Source organism: Lissotriton helveticus, chromosome 6 (genome assembly GCF_964261635.1).
Source record: "Lissotriton helveticus chromosome 6, aLisHel1.1, whole genome shotgun sequence".
Classification (NCBI taxonomy): domain Eukaryota; kingdom Metazoa; phylum Chordata; class Amphibia; order Caudata; family Salamandridae; genus Lissotriton; species Lissotriton helveticus.
In genome coordinates this window covers 1,363,559,128-1,363,581,774 of record NC_136067.1, presented here as the reverse complement: position 1 = coordinate 1,363,581,774, position 22,647 = coordinate 1,363,559,128, and the positions used below count along the sequence as shown (strand labels likewise).

The window sequence follows — 22,647 nt, the reverse complement described above, 5'->3', positions numbered from 1 at the left end:
CTCAACTGTTGTAAGGTTGGTAGAGGGACGAATCCAGGAGTTCAATGTTGTACGGGTAGAACAGGGGCGAATGGGTTGCTTCCTCTTTGCGCTCACAGTCTTAGCTGGCTTCCTCTTGCATTTTGACCCGATAGGTGCGACAGTGGTTGTGGGGGAGGGTCTGATGCAGGGGGATTGATTATAATAACATCTCTAGAATCCTCACAAGCAGCAGTTAAAATATCAGAGTCATGCACAATTAAACTGCTAGCTTCAGCTGCTGAAATCAGGGGTTGAAGTGGTAGCCCTAAGCCGAGAGAAAGAGGCCTCTCAGTCAGTTTGATTTCATTACTAATGATGCTGACTGCTCTTTCCAGCATGGTGTCAATGCTTGTTACGGCAGGTCTGGATACCACTTGTCCTACATGTTTTCCCATGAACGCAATTAACACACGAGTCTTTTAGATATAAAATTATAATATCCTTAGCTCACCTAGGGGGACTTGCATCAACAGTCACCAGATGAAAGAGGGGTGGCCCAGTCCAGTCTCCTCCAGCCCCCTACGGCCTCAGACGGGCCCGCCCTCTCGCCCTTTTGTGCGCCTCCTGGTGCGTCCTGAGTCCGTCGGCAGCGTTCTGTGTCTGAGCCGTAGAGCTGCGTACTCGGCTCATTCGAGGTCAAGGCCTACTAGGTGCGCCCTGGCAGCTGTCAATTGGCTTCATATCCAGGGGGCGCCCGTGCAACTATGCACCCTCTCGAGTTCGACCATCTTAGCTGTGAGTGATTCCCGCTTTTCCTTATGCTCCCTGGCTTCTGCCGCCGAGATAGCTATCAGTTCCCCTCGCACTACTGCTTTAAGTGCTCCCCAAACCACGGTCAAGGGAGTGTCAGGTTTGTCGTTGATTGCGAGGTAGTCAGTGATGCTCTTGTGTCTCTGTTGGGCCACCCCCTTTCTTTGTAGTAGGGCCTCCGGCAGTCGCCATCTCCCCCAGGTGTCTTAGTCCGGGGGACCGCTACAGTCACTAACACGGCGTCGTGGTTGGAGAGTGCAGTTGGGGAATGTCCACTTCGTCTACTAGTGTGTTGAGCTTCAAGGATCCTATTAAATGGTCTAGTCTGGCATATGTATGGTGCACGTGTGAGTAGAATGTGTAGTGCGTGCTCTGAGGGTGTGCCTCCTGCCATAGATTCACCAGTCCTCTGTGGACAGGCTGAACGATAGTGACACATAGCATAATGTCTCTGAAAATGCGGTACAATGTGCTTCCGAGTTGTAAACCGAGTTGGGCAGAAACGGGAGTTTATGCCCAACTTTTTATTTCCACACTAGTTAGAATGGGTACTTGCGTGTTTTTATAATTAGTATTTTTTGTCTTTGTTACGTAATACTGTACTTTGCTACAGAGCATTTTCGACTTAATAGATATATCGTTAACGGTCACAATTGGTTTTCAAAATGTATTTAATATAAATGGTTCCAGTTGCACATTACTTCGGACAATCAAAAGCAATTCTATATTATAAAATCAATTGTCATACATCTCTAGCAGTTTAGGTACATACCTATGACGTCATTTATTGGTTTCTGTTTTTTAAGACGAAGCAGAGCAAGATTAAAGAAGAAGCAATTGCAGAAGAATGCCGCTGACGCACAACCTAAAGCCACTCCAGGTATGACATAAGAATTTTGTATAGAATTAACTGCATAGTATTCTTGTAAAAAAAGAAACTTTTATATATTTATTTCGATGTTGCAGTAGCCTCCCAGCTGTGCCTTTCTCCCACCTCCCCCATATAATGCCGGTCTCTGCGTGGTGAGCGCGAGGAGGACCTCTGACCTCGGCCAGGGACCCACTCTCACCCCACTTAGCTCCGGTCTACCGTCTGCCTGTGCTGTGCCTCTGCCAGGCTGGTAGGGGTTCGAGCCCAGCCTTGCTTTTTGCCCCTTTGTTCTGCACCTTTTCCCTGCTTGCACCTCTTTTCTTTTACTGTGTTCACTGTGCCCCCCTGTTTTGTTCTCATTGTAAGTACTGTGCCCCTCTGTACGGTTGATATTTTGTGCCCCACTGCTCATTCGTGCCGATTTTCTTCCCGTCTTTCCCCGACTGTCCACGTTCACCCCCTCCCGCCGCTGCGGCCCCCGCAACCCCTAACCTCCGCTGTCCTCGCTCCCGCCTCCCAGCTGTGCCTCCCTCCCAGCTCCCCAACATAATGCCGGCCGCTGCGTGGCTGCACCCAGCGTGCGCGCACCAAAGGCAAGCCTGTCTGCACCCGTCCATGACCCGACCGCGACCAGTGCCAGGAACCCTGGATCTCTACACCGCTACGACTCAGTGGCACCCCACATGCTCAACTCAGGCCACAGCAGCAAATACAAACTAGCTTCACCAGCTGACACCCACGGACCCTTCAGCTGTCTCCGCTGCAGTCACACCTTCAGCAAAGCCAAGACCACGGACCCAGCACAACCTACCCACAAGAACGCAACCGAACCAAAGACCCTGCAATGCATCCTCCTCAACGTCCGATCCCTCCACAAACATGCCACCGAAATCTAGGACCTCCTCGACAGCACCATGCCAGATTTGGCATTCTTCACCGAAACCTGGACCAACGCCATCTCGGGCCGGACCTCGCCATCACCATTCTCCAAGGATACAAGATCTCAAGGAAGGACCGCCCAGGAGGAGGTATTACCATCGTCCACAAATCCACCCTCTGCCTGAGCTCACTCCCCGACGAGCCCACAGACCTGATGGAACAGCTTCACTTCAGGATACTCGCCAGCCCTACCTCCACCCTCCGAGGAACCCTCATCTACCGACCCCGTGGACCTTTCGTCAACTCCATCACGCACATCATCTCTCCACATGCCATCGCGTCCACCAACTACACCCTGCTGGGATACCTCAACTTCCACCTCGACAACCAACTGGACCCCAGCCCCACATCCCTCCTGGACTAGCTCCACAACATCGGACTCCGCCAGATCGTGACCGAACCCACGGACTCAGCACGTCACACCCTCAACCCTCTCTTCACAACAGGAAACTCCATCACCTTCAGCCACACCACCGAACTCCCATGGACTGACCATCGATGCGTCCACTTCACCTTCAGAACACCCACGATCCACAGACACCAGCACCTGCTCCAACGGAGAAACTGGACCAGAAACACTGACGACCAGCTAACTTCCTCACTCTGCAACTCCACCCCAACCATCGTGAAAGACTACGACCACAACAGATGGTTTACCACCGAACTTCGAGAGTCCAGACGCACTTCCCGCCGCCTCGAAAAGGTCTGGAGACACACCAAATTCACAGAAGCTCACAACAACTTCAGAGCCGCCACCAACGCCCACCACCAGCTCATCCGAGAAACGAGAAAAAAAGCGATTGAAGGCATAATCTCCACTCATGGACATGACAGCAAAGAACTCTTCAACATCATCAAGGAGTTTGCCTAACCCACCAGCGAGTCTACTGCCATCACCCTCACAAGACCTCTGCGACAAACTCAGCACCTTTTTCCACCATAAAATCAAGAGCATCTACGACAATTTCGACGAAGACAACCAACACACTGAACCCTCACCGACCACCCCCGACACCCTGAAGCCAACGATCGACAACTGGACAGCTCTCACTACCGAAAACACTCTGAAGATCATTAGGTCAATCCACTCCGGAGCCCCCACGGACCCCTGCACCCACCACATCTTCAACAGAGCCGCCGACACCATCGCACCCTTGCTCTGCCACACCATTAACCGCTCCTTGGAGACTCCCTCACTCCCTGACGACTGTTTATTATTTATTATTATTATTATTTATTATTATTATTAAATTCTTTATTGTTTGATTATTTAAAATCTTACAATATTTCCAGTACAATGACATATTCAATAAATACAATACAATAAAAGCAATTATATCCTAAAAGGTTTCTTTAAAAGTATTCATAAAAGCATTTTTTCTAATTTATTCTCCCAGTTTTGTAGATGCTATCTTTAGGAATTTTACAAAGGCAGCGTTCATGACTATATCATTCGAATGAAGACAGACTTTCAATGCCTGTCTACATGTCCTTGTTCCACGCATATTAAAATGAGGTTTAAGTATTGCGCATCTTTCGTTACGGAGTCCGGGGCAGATACATACAAGGTGGACAATATTCTCTTCTCCACCTTTACAAAGTCTACACAATGTGCTGCTGTTGTTGTTTTTCCACGGCGGGCGTGAATAAGGCCTGGCAGAATTCCAAATCTTGCTCTCATAAGACATTGTTTACTTTTTTCAGACCAGGGTATCTCCAAGTATTCTTGTGCTTTCTTTTTTTCGTATCCATTTATTACGGACCAAGAATGTTTTCTTTTAGCCAGCGTATCTTTATCGTTTACAAGTGATAGGTGCTTTGTTGTTCGGTTTACTATTTTTTTAACCGATTGTTTATCACGTTATTCCAGATTGGCATTAGTGCAAAATCTTCTAATGCATCCTTGAGATATTTCCATGCAACTGATCTTGTGTTCTTATTTATTTCTTACCAAAGTAGCTGAGATATATGATTTTCCTGGTCATTTTTGATCCTATACCACGTTTTGATAAATTGGCCTTTTCTTGCAAGAACTTGATTATTTAACCCAAACTCCAGTCTAATTTGTGCTGGGGAGGCATTCCTTGGGAGGTAGAAGAGAGTTTTATATGTTTTGGAGAGGACCTTGTTTATCAATTCTGCATCCATTCCCATTAATGCCTCACTGCCATATGTTATTGTTGGGAGCAATTTAGCTCCTATAATTTTCAAAAGTGGCCGATAGGTCAGATTTCCAAGTGATTTCTGTGCTATCTTGAACGCTGCAGTTAGTGAGTTAGCTTTTCTTTATATGTCTAGTTTTTGTAGTTGATAGTTTCCTTTTCTTGTCAAAAAGTACACCCAAGTACTTGTACACTTCAATTTGTTCCAGTTGGGTGTTTTCCATATACCATTTATTTTTTTGTCTCGGTTTTATGTTCCTGGTGACAACCATGATTTTTGTTTTGGTTTCATTTATTACCATTCCATTTTCCTTAGTATACAAAACCGTTCTGTTAATTAAGCGCCGAAGACCGATTTTAGTATGGCTTAGAAGGATGGCGTCATCTGCATACATTAAGTTAGATATCATTTTATCCCCTAACTTCGGGGGATGTGCATTAAGACCGCCCTGCTGGTTCCAGAAGTGGTCGCTCCCCCACCTCCTCTCCTCTCCTGGTATTGTACCAAACTGCTGATTTCAGGCTCGCATATTAAATTATTTATTTACATAACCGCGCCGCGCTCTGCAACGCTGCTGTGCCTTGTACTTGCTTGTTGCCTACTACAATTTAGATTTGAACTGTGGCTGTGGTGTGCTTCGCAATTTGTACTGTTCAGCGCTCTCTGGCTTTACCTGTTATAGCGCTTCCTCTGCTGCCCTGAAATAATCTTGCCCCATAGCGCTCCATTACCATTCTAGCTCTTGCTGTAGGAGACCCTCGCAGCATTTGTTTACCTGACGGCCATTTGCTTTGTTTTCGGCCCGTCCTGAACCCTCCCTGCACCTCGCTCCCGCCTCCCAGCTGCCCCTCCCACCCACAGAGTTACAGGCTGCGCAGATCCTCGTGTGAAGCTGTGACTGCCCTGCTGGTTCCAGAAGTGGTCGCTCCCCCACCTCCTCTCCTCTCCTGGTATTGTACCAAACTGCTGATTTCAGGCTCGCATATTAAATTATTTATTTACATAACCGCGCCGCGCTCTGCAACGCTGCTGTGCCTTGTACTTGCTTGTTGCCTACTACAATTTAGATTTGAACTGTGGCTGTGGTGTGCTTCGCAATTTGTACTGTTCAGCGCTCTCTGGCTTTACCTGTTATAGCGCTTCCTCTGCTGCCCTGAAATAATCTTGCCCCATAGCGCTCCATTACCATTCTAGCTCTTGCTGTAGGAGACCCTCGCAGCATTTGTTTACCTGACGGCCATTTGCTTTGTTTTCGGCCCGTCCTGAACCCTCCCTGCACCTCGCTCCCGCCTCCCAGCTGCCCCTCCCACGCTCCGCCCCCTCCACTATCCATATTAGACTGATGTCCCAACGCGCAGCGTCCACGCGCAGCGGCCGCGCCGAAGGTGCGCCAAAGGTAAGCCCGTCTACGCCCGTCCGCGCCTGGCCCGCGCCCAGCGCCTGACCCCCTGGTCCCCGCTTCACCCACCCCTCCCGCATTACTTACAACGCCTCCACCCTCTTAGCATTTAACCCCGGCCATCTCCCTACCTGCGCCCAAGCAGCACCAGGACACACCCATGGACCCTTCACCTGCCACTCCTGCAAATTCACCTGTGTCAAATCCCACACCAAATCCACAAACACCAAACAGAGAGCCAACACCAACCACCTCAAATGCATCCTTCTCAACACCCGCTCGGTTCACAAACACGCCATCGACCTTTGGCATCTACTCGACACCATCTCTCCGGACATCGCCTTCCTAACAGAAACCTGGATGAATGCCTCTTCAGCTCCAGACATCACCATAGCTATCCCTGACGGCTACAAGATCATCCGTAAGGACCGCACCATCCAAACAGGAGGAGGCATCGCCATCGTCCACAAGAACACCATCCGCGTCTCAACAAGCTCAGAAGACAACCTCACTATCGCCGAACACCTTCACTTCCAGATCCACACCGACCCCAAGACCACACTTAGAGGCACCCTCCTCTACAGGCCACCAGGACCCCGCACTAGATTCAGCGAAGACATCACTGACTTCATCACCCCACACGCCCTCCCCTCGGAAGAATACATTCTACTGGGAGACCTCAATTTCCACCTGGAAAAGAGCAACGACAATAACACCACCACCCTCCTGGACAACCTCGCCAATCTCGGACTCAAACAACTTGTTAACACCCCCACACACTATGCAGGACACACACTCGACCCTATCTTCACTTCCAGCAAGCATATCTCCTTCACGCACACCACACCCCTCCACTGGACGGACCACAGTTGCATCCACTTCATTTACAATAAGACCACGATCCACAACCACCCCCAACCAACTCTGCGAAGAAATTGGAACAAAATCACCGTCGACCAGATCTCCACATCACTGCTTCAAAAACCCCCGTCCTATTCAACGAACCCTAACCAAGCCGCCATCAACCTCACACAATGGTTAACCCAAACCGCCGACAAAGTTGCTCCCTTGAAAAAACATCAAATCAAACAAGGCAGCAAGAACGCCCCCTGGTTCAACGATGACCTCAAAAAATCCAAGAAGCTCTGTCGTTCCCTTGAGAAAACGTTGAAAAAAGACCCAAACACTACCACCCAAGCCGCCTTCAAAAACGCCACCCGAAAACACCACCAACTAATCCGATCAACCAAAAAATCAGCGCTCAAAGACCGACTAGACAACAACGCCCACAACAGCAAGGAACTTTTCAACATCATCAAAGAATTCACCAACCCCACCGCCAGCTCAAACGACATCACCCCTTCTCAAGTCCTCTGCGACTCCCTCGCCTCATTCTTCCATGACAAAATCGCCGACATCCACAACAGCTTCGACAACCAACCCGTAAACCAGTCAACCTCACTTACCTCCGAACGTGTAACTCCTCCGAATAACCTTTTCGACTGGAACCCAATCACCACAGAAGACACCATTCGCCTAATGAACTCCATCCACTCAGGATCCCCTACAGACCCATGCCCCCATCACATCTTCAACAAAGCAAACTCCATTATCGCACCCCACCTCCGAGACGTCATCAACTGCTCCCTCAAAGCCGCCACATTCCCAGAAAGCTGGAAACACGCCGAACTCAACGCCCTTCTGAAGAAGCCCACAGCTGACCCCACCGAACTCAAAAATTACCGCCCCATCTCGCTCCTCCCATTCCCTGCCAAAGTCATTGAGAAAGCCGTCAACAATCAGCTCGCCGCCTTCCTCGAAACCAACAAATCACTCGACTCCTCACAATCTGGATTCCGCGCCAAACACAGCACCGAGACCGCCCTCATCGCAGCAACAGACGACATTCGAACACTACTGGACAACGGAGAAACAGTCGCCCTCATCCTCCTTGACCTCTCTGCAGCCTTCGACACAGTCTGCCATAGTACCCTGATACAACGCCTCAGAAACATCGGAATTCAAGGAAAAGCATTAGACTGGATCATCTCGTTCCTCGCTGGAAGAACTCAGAGAGTCCGCCTCCCCCCTTTTAAGTCAGAGGCCACTGAAGTCATCTGCGGCGTCCCGCAAGGATCATCACTCAGCCCCACCCTCTTCAACGTCTACATGAGCCCCCTCGCAACCATCGCACGTCAACACAACCTCAACATCATCTCTTACGCCGATGACACTCAGCTGATCCTCTCACTCACCAAAGACCCAATCTCCGCCAAAACCATGGGATGAAAGAAGTAGCCGAGTGGATGAAACAAAGTCATCTAAAACTGAACTCTGACAAAACGGAAGTCCTCATCTTAGGTGTATCCCCTTCCGCCTGGGACGACTCTTGGTGGCCAACGGCACTAGGAAAAGCCCCCATACCGACCGACCATGCACGGAACCTGGGCATCATCCTGGACTCCTCACTCTCGATGACCAGACAAGTCAACGCCGTCTCTTCTTCATGCTTCAACATCCTACGCATGCTCAAAAAAACATTTCGCTGGATCCCCACCGAAACAAGAAAAACGGTCACCCACGCACTGGTTACTAGCCGTCTGGACTACGGAAACACCCTCTATGCCGGTACCACCGCAAAACTGCAGAAAAAACTTCAACGCATCCAAAATGCTTCAGCCAGACTCATACTTGACATCCCCCGCACAGACCACATCTCCGTTCACCTGAAAGACCTTCACTGGCTCCTCGTCAACAAGAGGATAACGTTCCGTCTCCTCACCCACGCACACAAAGCCCTATACGAACTTGGACCTGATTGTCTCAACACGCGCCTCTCCTTTTACACCCCCACCCGCCAGCTGCGCTCGTCCAACCAAGCCCTCGCCGCTGTGCCGCGCATCCACAAAGCCACCATGGGGGGAAGATCCTTCTCCTACTTGGCGGCCAAAACCTGGAATTCCCTTCCCACCCACCTTCGCCTTACTCAAAACCACCTAGCCTTCAGAAAACAGCTTAAAACCTGGATATTCGATAAGTAAACCTCCCCCCTTCCCCAAGCGCCTTGAGACCCTCTGGGTATGTAGTGTGCTATATAAATCTTGACTTGACTTGTCAAGGTTCCCTCATAAATCTCCTAGGAATAGATTAAAAAGGAGTGGGGCCAACACACATCCCTGCTTTAGCCCTTCTGTTGCTGGGATCTCCTTTGTTAATGATCGGCCGTCCCCCATCCTTACTCTTACCCAGGTTTTACTGTGTAACAATTGAATCAGTCTTAATAGTTCAATTGGAATGTCTTTTTCAATAAGTTTTTCCCACAATAGGTTCCTTTGCACGCAGTCAAAAGCAGATTTAAAATCTACAAAGCACAGATACAAGGGCTGTTTTACTCTGAGTGATTTTTCAATTATTAGTGATAATGCCATGATATTTGTCGTTGTTCCAAGCCCCTTAATAAAACCAGTTTGATTTAATGGCAAGATCTTGTTTTCTGTTACCCATTCATTTAATTTAATTAGGAGTACTCCTGCAAACAGCTTAGCATCTGTATCTTGTAAAGTGATGAGTCTGTAGTTCTCCGCAAGTGCCCAATTGCCTTTTTTGAATATGGGGGAAATTAGCGATCCTCGCCAGGACTCAGGAATGGTGCCTGTCTCTATAACTTCCTTGAATACCTTTTCCAAATAGCTAGACCAAAAGTCTGGTTTTTCTTTAAAGAGGGCAAATGGTATCCCATTGGGGCCTGGTGCACCGTCTTTCTGCTTCTTTATTAGTTTTGCTAATTGTTCTTTTGATATTATGAATTGTTCTTGCATCTCATCACTTATTGTAGAGCTCTCTTGTATGTTCACAACGATTTTTGTAGCTCCCTTACTGTTTAGATGTTTTTCAAGAAAAGTAGTCCATTTTTGCTCGGTTAAAGTTGATGAAACTACCAATTTGTTCGGCCGTACTAATTTATTTATAATTTTCCAAAATTCTCTTGCGTTTGCTTGTTTGCTTGCATGAAATAATTTGGACCACATTTCCTGTTTAGCTTGGTATTTCTCACTCCCTGACGACTGGAAACACGCCACGGTCAACCGCCTCCTGAAGAAACCCTTGGCGGACCCCACCGACCTCAAAAACTACAGACCCATCTCCCTGCTCCCGTTCCCAGTGAAAGTCATAGAGAAAGCCATCAACAACCAACTCGCCACATTCATCGAAGAGCACAACATCCTCGACTCCTCTCAATCCGGCTTCAGAAAAAAAACACAGTACGGAAACCGCCCTCCTCGCCACAACAGACAACATCCGCACACTACTGGACAAAGGAGATCAGCAGCCCTCATCCTCCTCGACCTCTCTGTGGCATTCAACACAGTCTCTCACCGCACCCTAACATGCAGACTCCACGACGCAGGAATCCAAGACAAGGCCCTCGACTGGATCAGCTCCTACCTCTCTGGCAGAACACAGCTGGTTAGACTCCCTCCTTTCATCTCGGACCCTACACCTACCACCTGGGGAGTCCCCCAGGGCTCCTCCCTCAGTCCGACACTTTTGAACATCTGCCCTGCTCCACTCACCCTCATCGTCAGAATCTACGGACTCAACATTGTTTCATACGCAGACAACACCCAACACATCCTCTACCTATCCAACGAACCCAAAACCGCCAGGCACAACTTTCGAGAAGGCATGGAAGCCATCTCCAAATGGATGAAAAACAGCTGCCTACAACTAAACACCAACAAAACGGAAGTACTCATCATGGGCCCAAACCCCGAGGCCTGGAACGACACTTGGTGGCCCTCAGAAACCCGCACACCCTCACTGACCACGTACGCAACCTGGGAATCATCTTGGATTCAGAGCTCAAAATGGACTGCCAGATCAACTCTGTCTCGTCCTCCTGCTTCTACATCCTCCGCCTCCTACGAAAGACCTTCACATGGATCCCTCTCGAACACAGAAAGATCGTCACTCACCCCCTCACTACGGCAACGCACTCTATGACGGAATAAACAAAAACTCACCCGCAAGCTACAGAACATCCAAAACGCTGCCGCCAGATTGGTCCTCAACCTACCAAGACACTGTCACATCTCCCAGCACCTGCGCACACTCCACTGGCTCCCCATAAAAGCTAGAATCACCTTCAAGATGCTAACCCACGCTCACAAGACCCTCCACGACACCGGACGTCCCCGTGCCAGAAAGACCAGATCGGGGGGCCGCTCCTTCTCCTTCCTCACGGTGAAAGCCTGGGCCAACCTTCCGCTCCACCTCAGACAAACAACATTGCTCCCCATCTTCGCAAGAAACCTCAAAACTTGGCTCTTCGACTTTACCTCCTCCTTGATGGACCGGAACCTGTGACCCCCCCTCACCCCCAGTACCTTGAGACCCTTACAGGTGAGTAGTTAGGCTTAACAAACCCTTGATTCATTGATTGACAGATAGTGTGTGCGTACTTGACCCAAATGACATGAGAACTGAGATAATAGTCATACATACATACCAGTGTTCTTTGAACTGTTTTTTATTTGCCTAACAAAAACAATGCATGCCATGAAATATCTGACCCTTTCTTATTCAGTGGGAAAGTGGACTTCACTTCTCCTTTAACAGCAAAACTACGTCATTTTTGCCTTTTGGATTTTAAGACATAAGAAACAATTCCATAATTGTAGTGTGCGGCCTGGTAGCCATATTGTTGGAACAGGCTTCTTGAATGACCCATCCAATTTTAGACTAACGCTGCTACTGGTTTTCCGACTCTGTAGTGCCCTGGGACCTGCTATCCAGCCCCCGTGCATGTGTCCTCGCGTCCCCCCACACAGAAGTGCATAGGTGATTGGCATATTTATATTAGCTATACGTCCCTAGTGTATGGAACAAAGTGTCCCCAAGGCTAGTGAGTTCAATGTCACCATTGGACTGTAGCACCTGTTGTTGCACTACAGGAGGGAAGTGGGGAAAATATGGCTCTGAGTCTGCCATTGGAGCCCAGTTGTGCAGCCTTTAAACTGCCAAATTCGACATTGCAGGAAAGCCCCCTTACCATGCCCCACAACTTCCATTTTAGGTCGAGCCTATCGGCAGCGCACATGTGCTGCTCGCGCTGTGAGACTGCTGTAGTAGAGTATGGGAAAGAAGAAGCGCCCACTCTCCTCCCATATTTTTCATTGCCTTGTGTCATTGTCTTTTGTAAATGCTGCCTTCGGATTCGTTAATAGGCTTGTTAGTCCCTCCTTAGTACGGCATTGTCTTCATTTGTACCCTCCCATGGCGAATGACCCCTTTACTTCTGTTGTTTCCCAGGGCCATGTTATTTAGTCTGTAAGCACCATTCACTTTATTGAGTTTCTCTTACTGCAGGCCAGACAGGACTTGTGCTGCTTCAGCATGAAACCTCATGTGTTTTTTTAAGAAGCATTGCCGCCCTGTAACACGGATGTCTTCCTTCAATCACTTTAACCTGGGTTATCTCATTTCAACCCCCCCCCAAGTGAAATGGATTTAGTAATGATTAGCAAATTAAGTCATGTGAATTCCAGGTAGCACATAATCCTGTGCTTATGGTCAACACCACCGCCACCACCAATACCAATACCATCACCTTAACCAATACTACCACGAACAATACCACCACCACTGTCAATACCACCACCAATACCACTACCACCACCACCACCAATACCACCAGTACCACCACCAATACCACCACCCCCACCCCCACCAATACCACCACTTAATACCACCACCTCCACCACCAATATCCCCACCAATACCACCACCACCAATCTCACCACAACCAATACCACCACCACCAATACCACCACCATCAATACTGTTGTATTTCTATCTAGGACCCTAATTCGATATTCCCGATGTATGCCCTTATATGGCTATAACAAACAATATCCTTATAAAGGCCTAAGAATCATATCCATATTTAGTAATGCCAATTCAGTCCAAAAACGGCAAGGCTACTCCCCTAGACTCCTAGAAAGTACAACGCGTTCTTTAAACAAACCAAGCCTCCAGCAGCCCGGGAAATCCCCCTGCTTTTGTTTTGATTTGAACAAGAACTCCTGGAGTCCAGAAAGAACTGTTAGTTCTTAGTGACGTCTTATGTCCAAACTTACGTCAAACCCGGAACCTTTCAGGTATAAATATACCAACGCTGCCTTAAGCAAACACACGGTGGTTTGGAGCAGAGCGGCTATCTACTTGCCCGAGAGCCCAGCTGATGCGAGAGCCCACGGACGCCGCCCCTCCCTTTTGACGCACTGAGAAAGACGCTGTCTTTTTCTCCAGCCGAGAAACTCCAGCTCCGGTGTTTCCAGCCGCCCTTGCGGGTTGCTGCGATATCGAGTCTTGAATGAGAGATACCAGACCTTCTGCATTCTATTACCCAGGTACGGAGCTGACTAAACCCTTAAAGAGAATTCTTGATTCAGATTCTTGGCAAAACCAACTTAACTTAAACTGCTACTTACTTACTCCTTCCCACGTATTAGGCTTAGGTCAGGTACACCGGGGTAGGCGTACTTAGAAGCACCAGTTGAGGACGTTAGTCAATGTTTTTATGTATGTATATATTTTATCCATTTTAAAGTATCATATGGCTAAGAAACCATATCAATGCTTTTACAGTATTATTTTATAATACTCCTTTTACTGTACGCACTTTACTTCATGTTAAGTATTGCAATCGTGGCAATTCATTTCTCTTGCATGAGAAAGAAGACTGCTCAATAAATAACACCTTTTACTGAAAACGCCCGTCTCTCTATTTCTCTGCACTCTGGTGAAACTAAGTATGCACAATTGACTGAGTGAAATAGCTGTCTATTGTTTTCACACGACTCTAGAGATACACTCTTATTCTGAGGGAGCAAAGTTGTCATGTTTTATGGTTGTCAGAAGCTAATCCCTTCTTGTCTATCCAAGGAAGTTAAACTCCTCCTTGTTTATTCGAGAAAGTTTCTAGTGACCTCTGAGCTAGCTGGCAAAACTAATTAAGTCTAATATAGTCAGTAGAGACCTAGTCGACCTCAGTCCTACGTCTACACTGCTGTTTATATTATTCCAATGCGCAGAGCCTATTGAGAATATAGGAACTACACTACATGGCGCCCAACGTTTGGTAAGGCGATAAATCTAACGCAAAATGTTAGAGTAACTCAGTCGTGCTTTTTCACACAGACCCTTTTCCCGTAAAAACTCCAATAGACGTCTGGAGTGGGTAAAAGGTTAAAAATCCGCCGGAACTTAGTAGGAAGAGATTCCTATGTATAGTTTTTGGTTTAGTCAACGTTGAAGGATACAGTGTTCCAAAATATTGTGCACCTAATCGTTGTTTCCCTTGAAACTTGATCTGCAACAAAAAGCTTTCTGTCAGTAAAATGGTAGAAAGTGAAGACGAACGGGAGACAGCTAGAATAGCAGCTCAACTCCTAGCGGATGACACAAGTCTCCAAGAAAATGACCCGAATGTTATACTCATTCCGGCAAATATAAGAAGAACTATAACTATTAAACTTATAGAAAATGGACTGACATCACGAGGTGGTACAGTCATATTCGTGGTAGAGGCCCATGAATATCGGCAGACAGAGGCATTCTATTCATGGATACACTTTCCAGCAGCAAACTATGTAACAAAAGAATTCCACTATTACAAAATAGAGGAACCTCTGGATGAATACACTCCTTTCGAGGATGTTGAAATCCCACTAAATTACCAAGAGCACCTGCTCTGGTTTAAAGGCACCCTAAAACATCAAAATCACATCACCAGGCTCGGTCCACTAGGTAGACCAGGAGCAACGTGGCCGGTTCTAGCCAGCTACACACCACATCCCGACATTGATAAAATGTCAAGCAAAGAACTTTTAGTTAAACTAAAAGAATTAACAAAGGCATATAGAGAATTAGTTCAATTGGCAATGGACGATATAACTTATCTCCAGAAATTGAAAGAAACAGATATTGCAGAACAACCATTTGAACTTGCCAGAATCATAGAAAAATCCGATGAAGAACTAGGAAGAGATAGTTTGGGTGGGAAACCAGTAAAACCCCAACTAACTGAAAATCCTGAAAAGACATTTATGAAAAATAATCTAAATACTCCCGAAAAAGAGTTGGGATGGTAATAAACAATCCACTCCCAAAGAAAAACGATTCCAGTCCAGAGGAAGGTCTCCTCAACGAAAAGAAAGATCTCCAGACCGAGGAAACAAGTCTCCCCAAAGGGAGCCCTCTGAGAAAAGATACAACCTTAGAATTAGGGATAATTTGAAAAAACCTGATAGATATCAAGATATTGATACACGTCCCTCTCGATCTTTTCAGACTTCCTCACAGAAATCGGAAAGAAGAGGACGATCAGAACACAAGGAAGAGCACGTCAAGTCCAAAGACAAGGAACCTGCTCATCAAAGTAAAAAATTACAATTTCCAAGAAAGAAGGTAGCTAGTATTAAAATAATAAAACATGCCGAGGATACTGAGGACACAACTGAAAAACAGAGAGTGGGCCCAGACAATGCTAGACAGCGCAGCAGAAGTGACCATAGCTCGCAAGATCCTGATGAATCTTCTGGAGACAGTGGACACGAATGAATACATTCAAGTGGAAACTGCGGATACCAGAGTTAGCAAACCTCATAAAATATACGAAACAACATTGCGTATAGAGGGAGATAAGACTAGGAAAGTAAGGGGTCTCTTTTGGGATAAGCTTTCGAAAGGCTATGACATCCTGTTAGCTGAGAAAGACTGGCCACCAGAGTTTGTCAGGGAGTGCCCTCATGGCGAAGAAATGATTATGCCTGCCTTCTCAAATCATATTTCAATTAAAAAATCCATATATGCAAGAAAATGGGCAGTGGCCCAAGCTCCTGCATTATATAAAAATCATGTAGGATGGGATGAGGACTCTCCTCCTCACAAAATCCAATTAAAAAGTCAACCTACTGCACAAAGGCAGTACCCAGTTAAACAAGAAGCTAAAAAGCAAGCCAGGGAGATCTTAGATCAACTTGAATACCAGGGGGTGATTGAAACATGCACCTCACAAATTAAAAATCCTTTGTTTCCTGTCTCCAAGCCAGACGATTCATATCGTCTAGTTTTGGACTACAGACACCTAAACTCCTGCTGCAAAACATTTGCAGTACAAAACTCACACAGTGCAGCACTAATGAATAACATCGTGCGCAAAAAATACAAAACGACATTAGACATCTCTAATGGATTCTTTTGTCAAAACATTGCACCTGAAAGCAGGTATTTGACCGCTTTCTCAATAATGGGGTCGCAAAAACACTTCTGTCGACTCCCACAGGTATTCAAGAATAGCCCAGGAGTATTCTCAGCAAGAGTAACAGAGTTACTACAAATATATGATGATGAGGCATTATCGTATGTCGATGACATCTATCTCACAGATGATGACCTGGAGACTCACTTGAAAAGAGTAAACACCATAATACTTGGGTTTGCAGCTGAGGGTTACAAATTCAACTTTAAAAAGTCACGAATTGCCCATCTAACTGTCCTGTTTTTAGGATATGAATTATCAAGTGAAGGCAAAAGCCTAGCAGACAATTTCTTAGAGAAGTGCGCTGTACTCCAAGCACCAAAAACGCTGAAGAACTTACAGTCAATACTAGGTTTCCTGAATTTCGGAAGAACATACATTCTAAATTATGCAGAGAGGGTTAAACCTCTCTATGAATTAATAAAACCTGATTTCAAACCAGTTAATTGGACTCAGAAACACACCGAAATTTTAAGATCATTGCAAACAGACATGTTAGCTAAAACAAAGTTACAAACTCGCGAAAACATACGCAACTTTGTAATCCGAGTCATCCCAGGAAGATGCGGATTCGCGTACCTGACCTCTAATGAGGGAGAAACGGTACCAATAGCTTACAAATCACACTTGTACACACAAGCTGAAATGAAATTCAGTTCTACTGAAAAAATTCAAACTGCGGTTCAGACTGCTGTAGCAAAAGAAAGAGCCCTAGCACAAGGTCAACGTATTATAATCGTTACACCAGTACCTGCCCTAGAAGCAGTAACAAAAGCAAGCATTCCAAATGCTAAAGCACTACATCCGAGATGGATACAATGGCTTAATTCTCTTGCTGCAACAGACGTAGTATACGAATTTGATCCTAATTTGAAAACACAAGAATTTCTCCAATATGAATATGAATGTCCTCTGCCGACCGAAATCCTGCCTCTAGAACATTACGGCTGTATAATATATACAGACGGATCAGCACAACCTGCAGTTGGGGGTAAACAAGCTTACAGTGCTGTGTGCGCGATTGTTATAGGTCGTTGGCACAAAGGAAAATTTAGACCACTGGTCACTAAAACCCAATCTCTAGGAGATTGTACGGCTCAGCGAGCTGACCTACTAGCATTTAAGATGGCGCTTGAAAATACTGATCGCGAATTCCCCTCACTAATAGTGTGCGACTCATATTACTGCGTTCAGTCTTACAATGAATACTTGCAGAACTGGGTTCAAAACGGTTTCAAAGATGAAAAAGGTGGCACAATCAAGCATAAAACGCTTTGGGAACAAATAGTTATTTTACAGAAAGAACTACAAAAGACTCACGTGATACATACACTGAGTCATCAACGTGATGGCGTTCACGTTGCAGGGAATTCATTGGCTGATGAAGCAGCAAAGGCAGCTGTGCAAACGGCTTCCGTAGCTGCTATCACCCGGTCAAAAACAAAAATAGACAGCGATATAATGCAAGCTGTCAGTGCTACAGTAAAAAATGATATAAAAACACTCCCGAAAGGCTTTCCAGTAAAGTACTCATACATAACTGATGCGAATAATGTTCCTTTTGCTCGAATCCCTGGAGTGGGGGATAGGGCAATTCCAAACATGGAACACAGTTTAGGACTAATTATAGCGGCACACGAAGGGCTGGCTTCTGCACATGCTGGTGTTTCTGCCACAATATTGTTATTAAAACAGAGATATTGGTGGCCGCGCATGAGAAAACAAACTAGGAACTATGTTCTAGAATGCGAAATATACCAAAGAATGAAAGTATCAACAGTGAAATGACCAGCACAGACGCCCCTTCTAATCTCAGATAAACCATTAGCGTGTGTTTACCTGGACCACTGTGGTCCCTTTCAAAGGGATGGCAACTATAAATATATCATGGTCGCAGTGGATTCCTGCACGAGATTCATTTGGATGTGGCCCCAGCGCTCGGCTGACGCTAGAACTGTTATAAAAGATTTGCGAGTCTTTATCGGCACATACGCAATTGGCATGCTACATTCTGACCATGGTCCTGCGTTTAGCTCTCGGGCTTACAAGGAGGCCATGGCCAGCATGGGCATTGCATTGCGGTACTCTTGTCCATTCCATCCTGAGGGAAATGCGGTAGTGGAAAGAAAAAACCGGGACATAAAGCAATCTAAACGGCGAGGGTATTAGGTTCGGGTGATGGGTGGGTCCAACATTTAACAAGTGTCCAACGTAGTCTTAATAATCTGCCAAGAAATTCTCTAAAAGGTCTCAGTCCATACGAACTATTGTTCGGTACTAGAATGCACATTCAGGATCTTGATAGTCACACTTCAGTGGTAGAAGAAAAATGCTTTGATATCAAAGACCGTTTGGCTGTTTTACAGGACTTAAATGAAACAAGACGAAACCTGAGTAACATAAGAATAAAGCAACAGCCAATAGCCACTGAAGAAAAACCACCTGTCCCAGCAAGACCTGTCTGGATTCCAAAGATTGGGGATCTGGTCAGAGAGAAGATCGCGGTGAAGAAGGAATTTGGGCCTTCTTACAGAAAAGCAGTACCTGTCTTAGCTGTCAGCGTAACAAGATCAGTTGTACTACCGCCCCTTTCTGGTAAAAAGGAGAACCGAGTTGTATCCATCGACCTGGTAAAACCACAATCATGTGGCCGATAATAAGTAGTAGGCCCAGTGGACTCCCAAGAAATAGCAGAATACCAAAATTTGCTACAATCCCAAGAGGTTCAAACTGAGAGACTAATCACATTTGATAAACCTGCAGTGAATAAAAAAGGACTATGCAACAAAGCCATGGAACTTGTGCCTCTTGAAACCCAAATTGCAACAGTTCGTCAAGAAACACCAGTCTACAAAGATGTAGCCTCAGACTATGCTAATGAAACGAAGAAAAATCCAAAAGCAAATGAAAATTCGGAAGCAATTCCAACAATTGACAGAACTGCATCTGGCTACTTCATCAATTTCAATGACTTTTCTGAAGATCCAAGCTAGCCTGAAGAAACGCCAGCAACAAAAACTTTCAAAGACAAAGTGACTGAACTCTTTCATCAACTAAAAGAAACCTATCTGATTTCTCCATGGATTGAATTTTGGATTGTGTTAGGTTTACTTTTCCTCCTGCTTTGGCTCATCATGGTTCTTTGTTTGGGAAAATTCATTGAAGGAAAATACAGTACAATGGACACAGCAAGTCAGAACATCAACTTGGTCCTAAAACCTCACAAGTCAACTTACATCGAGAAAAGAGAACTGTCATCAGTGAACATCACAGCCAATCCAATACCCGGTGGGGTAGCATGGGACAAAACGGATTATGAAATTTATGGCCCAATTGAGCTCTTGAAATATCCACACCAGTTCAAGGTTTCCTTAAGTGACTTTTTAACACCAAGTACTTTTTCTGATGATTGGGACTTTGAGAATATTAATAATATGATGTCAGATTTAATAATGTCATCCAAATTCACAGAACATGATTATTTACAAGGTTCATCAAATTATGAAGAAATGTATTGCTACAATCATTTTGGTCATCACTATTTGCATAAATCTGCTCAACCTAGAAATGTTTTTAATTATAACCAATGGGAACATTGTGCAACACCGCCTAAAAGCAGCTCGAAAACATTTTATGAGAAATTCCCATACTTCTCAGGGTTTAACACAAGTGATGCAGAAACATTTTATTTTAAAATGTTAAATAAGACAGGAATAAAAACAATGTTGACAAATACTAAATTAATTTATTCTGAAACATTTTATGAAAAAATGACTACATTTGGTTTTGAATTCTGGAAGAACAACATTGAAACAAAAACCATCTGGGGTACTAAAGAATGGCAGGTCCAAGGTTTAGAATCATTATTTAGAGCCTGCATGATCCCAGAACAATTAATATATGCTTGAATGACACCATTCAACAGACTACTTGTCTTGGCCTAGCTAAGATAAAAGACTTAAATAAACAGTCTATTCCGAAGCCCATACCTGATAGTAATAGCACTACAGATGTGGAGATAGACGTATCCCATATTTTATACCAAAACAGAACACATCCTGATTGGAAAAAAGGGTTGATCTGGCCCACAGACACAAATAACTGTCAAGATAGATTCCTGAACAAAACACAGGGGTTCAAAATGACCAGGCCAGACCCAAGATACTCCCAGAGACAACATCCAGGGATAGTTACAACATACAGTGCAGGGAAACTATGCCTTGAGTGGCTAGAAAAATCCACACTGGCAGAAATTAAGCAACACTTGACTTTACTTAAAGACGGTGCTGACTTGCGTGATTTCATACTGGGACCACGCAAACAGTGTCAAAAACGTTTCATAGCGGCCGGTATATACGCTGCATACAACGAGGCTTGGAAAGTAACCCAAATTGAAACAGCAGAAAAAATACGAGAAATTGATCGTATAAATTTGGAAAAATCACTTTCTGTTGTGGACAATGGATTAATGACTCTGTGCAATCTAGGGAGACGCAGCGTGTGGGTGAGCGGCAGGACCCAGCGCCGCAGGAGATCAGGAGCACAGCGGCCCCTCCCCCTTGACACCAGGGGTGATTGAAACGGACCTCGCGACTCCCGCTCCGCGGGTGACGCAGCGCGTGGGTGAGTGGCAGGACCCAGCGCCGCAGGAGATCAGGAGCACAGCGGCCCATCCCCCTTGACACCGGGGGTGATTGAAACGGACCTCGCGACTCCCGCTCCACGGGAGACGCAGCGTGTGGGTGAGCGGCAGGACCCAGCGCCGCAGGAGATCAGGAGCACAGCGGCCCCTCCCCCTTGACACCGGGGGTGATTGAAATGGACCTCGCGACTCCCGCTCCGCGGGAGACGCAGCGTGTGGGTGAGCGGCAGGACCCAGCGCCGCAGGAGATCAGGAGCACAGCGGCCCCTCCCCCTTGACACCGGGGGTGAATGAAACGGACCTCGCGACTCCCGCTCCGCAGGATATGCAGCGTGTGGGTGAGCGGCAGGACCCAGCTCCGCAGGAGATCAGGAGCACAGCGGCCCCTCCCCCTTGACACCAGGGGTGATTGAAACGGACCTCGCGACTCCCGCTCCGCGGGTGACGCAGCGCGTGGGTGAGTGGCAGGACCCAGCGCCGCAGGAGATCAGGAGCACAGCGGCCCATCCCCCTTGACACCGGGGGTGATTGAAACGGACCTCGCGACTCCCGCTCCACGGGAGACGCAGCGCGTGGGTGAGCGGCAGGACCCAGCGCCGCAGGAGATCAGGAGCACAGCGGCCCCTCCCCCTTGACACCGGGGGTGATTGAAACGGACCTCGCGACTCCCGCTCCGCGGGAGACGCAGCGTGTGGGTGAGCGGCAGGACCCAGCGCCGCAGGAGATCAGGAGCACAGCGGCCCCTCCCCCTTGACACCGGGGGTGAATGAAACGGACCTCGCGACTCCCGCTCCGCGGGATATGCAGCGTGTAGGTGAGCGGCAGGACCCAGCGCCGCAGGAGATCAGGAGCACAGCGGCCCCTCCCCCTTGACAGCGGGGGTGATTGAAACGGACCTCGCGACTCCCGCTCCGCGGGAGACGCAGCGTGTGGGTGAGCGGCAGGACCCAGCGCCGCAGGAGATCAGGAGCACAGAGGCCCCTCCCCCTTGACACCGGGGGTGAATGAAACGGACCTCGCGACTCCCGCTCCGCGGGATATGCAGCGTGTGGGTGAGCGGCAGGACCCAGCGCCGCAGGAGATCAGGAGCGAAGCGGCCCCTCCCACTTGACACCGGGGGGATTGAAACTGACCTCGCGACTCCCGCTCCGCGGGATATGCAGCGTGTGGGTGAGCGGCAGGACCCAGCGCCGCAGGAGATCAGGAGCACAGCGGCCCCTCCCCCTTGACACCAGGGGTGATTGAAACGGACCTCGCGACTCCCGCTCCGCGGGTGACGCAGCGCGTGGGTGAGTGGCAGGACCCAGCGCCGCAGGAGATCAGGAGCACAGCGGCCCATCCCCCTTGACACCGGGGGTGATTGAAACGGACCTCGCGACTCCCGCTCCACGGGAGACGCAGCGTGTGGGTGAGCGGCAGGACCCAGCGCCGCAGGAGATCAGGAGCACAGCGGCCCCTCCCCCTTGACACCGGGGGTGATTGAAACGGACCTCGCGACTCCCGCTCCGCGGGAGACGCAGCGTGTGGGTGAGCGGCAG

At 47.4% G+C, this 22,647-nt stretch overlaps 1 protein-coding gene across 11 annotated transcripts in view; it reads left to right on the top strand.

Annotated features, from left to right (window-relative positions):
- The window catches only part of LOC144763479 (E3 ubiquitin-protein ligase PHF7-like), a 1,848,469-nt gene that overhangs the window by 516,529 nt on the left and 1,309,293 nt on the right, over positions 1 to 22,647 (top strand). For all 11 annotated transcript variants that reach the window (XM_078649109.1, XM_078649099.1, XM_078649102.1 and 8 more), the window contains one exon: positions 1,578 to 1,651. In XM_078649109.1, coding sequence (XP_078505235.1) covers positions 1,578 to 1,651 — 74 coding nt within the window. The remainder of the gene's footprint in view (positions 1 to 1,577; positions 1,652 to 22,647) is intronic.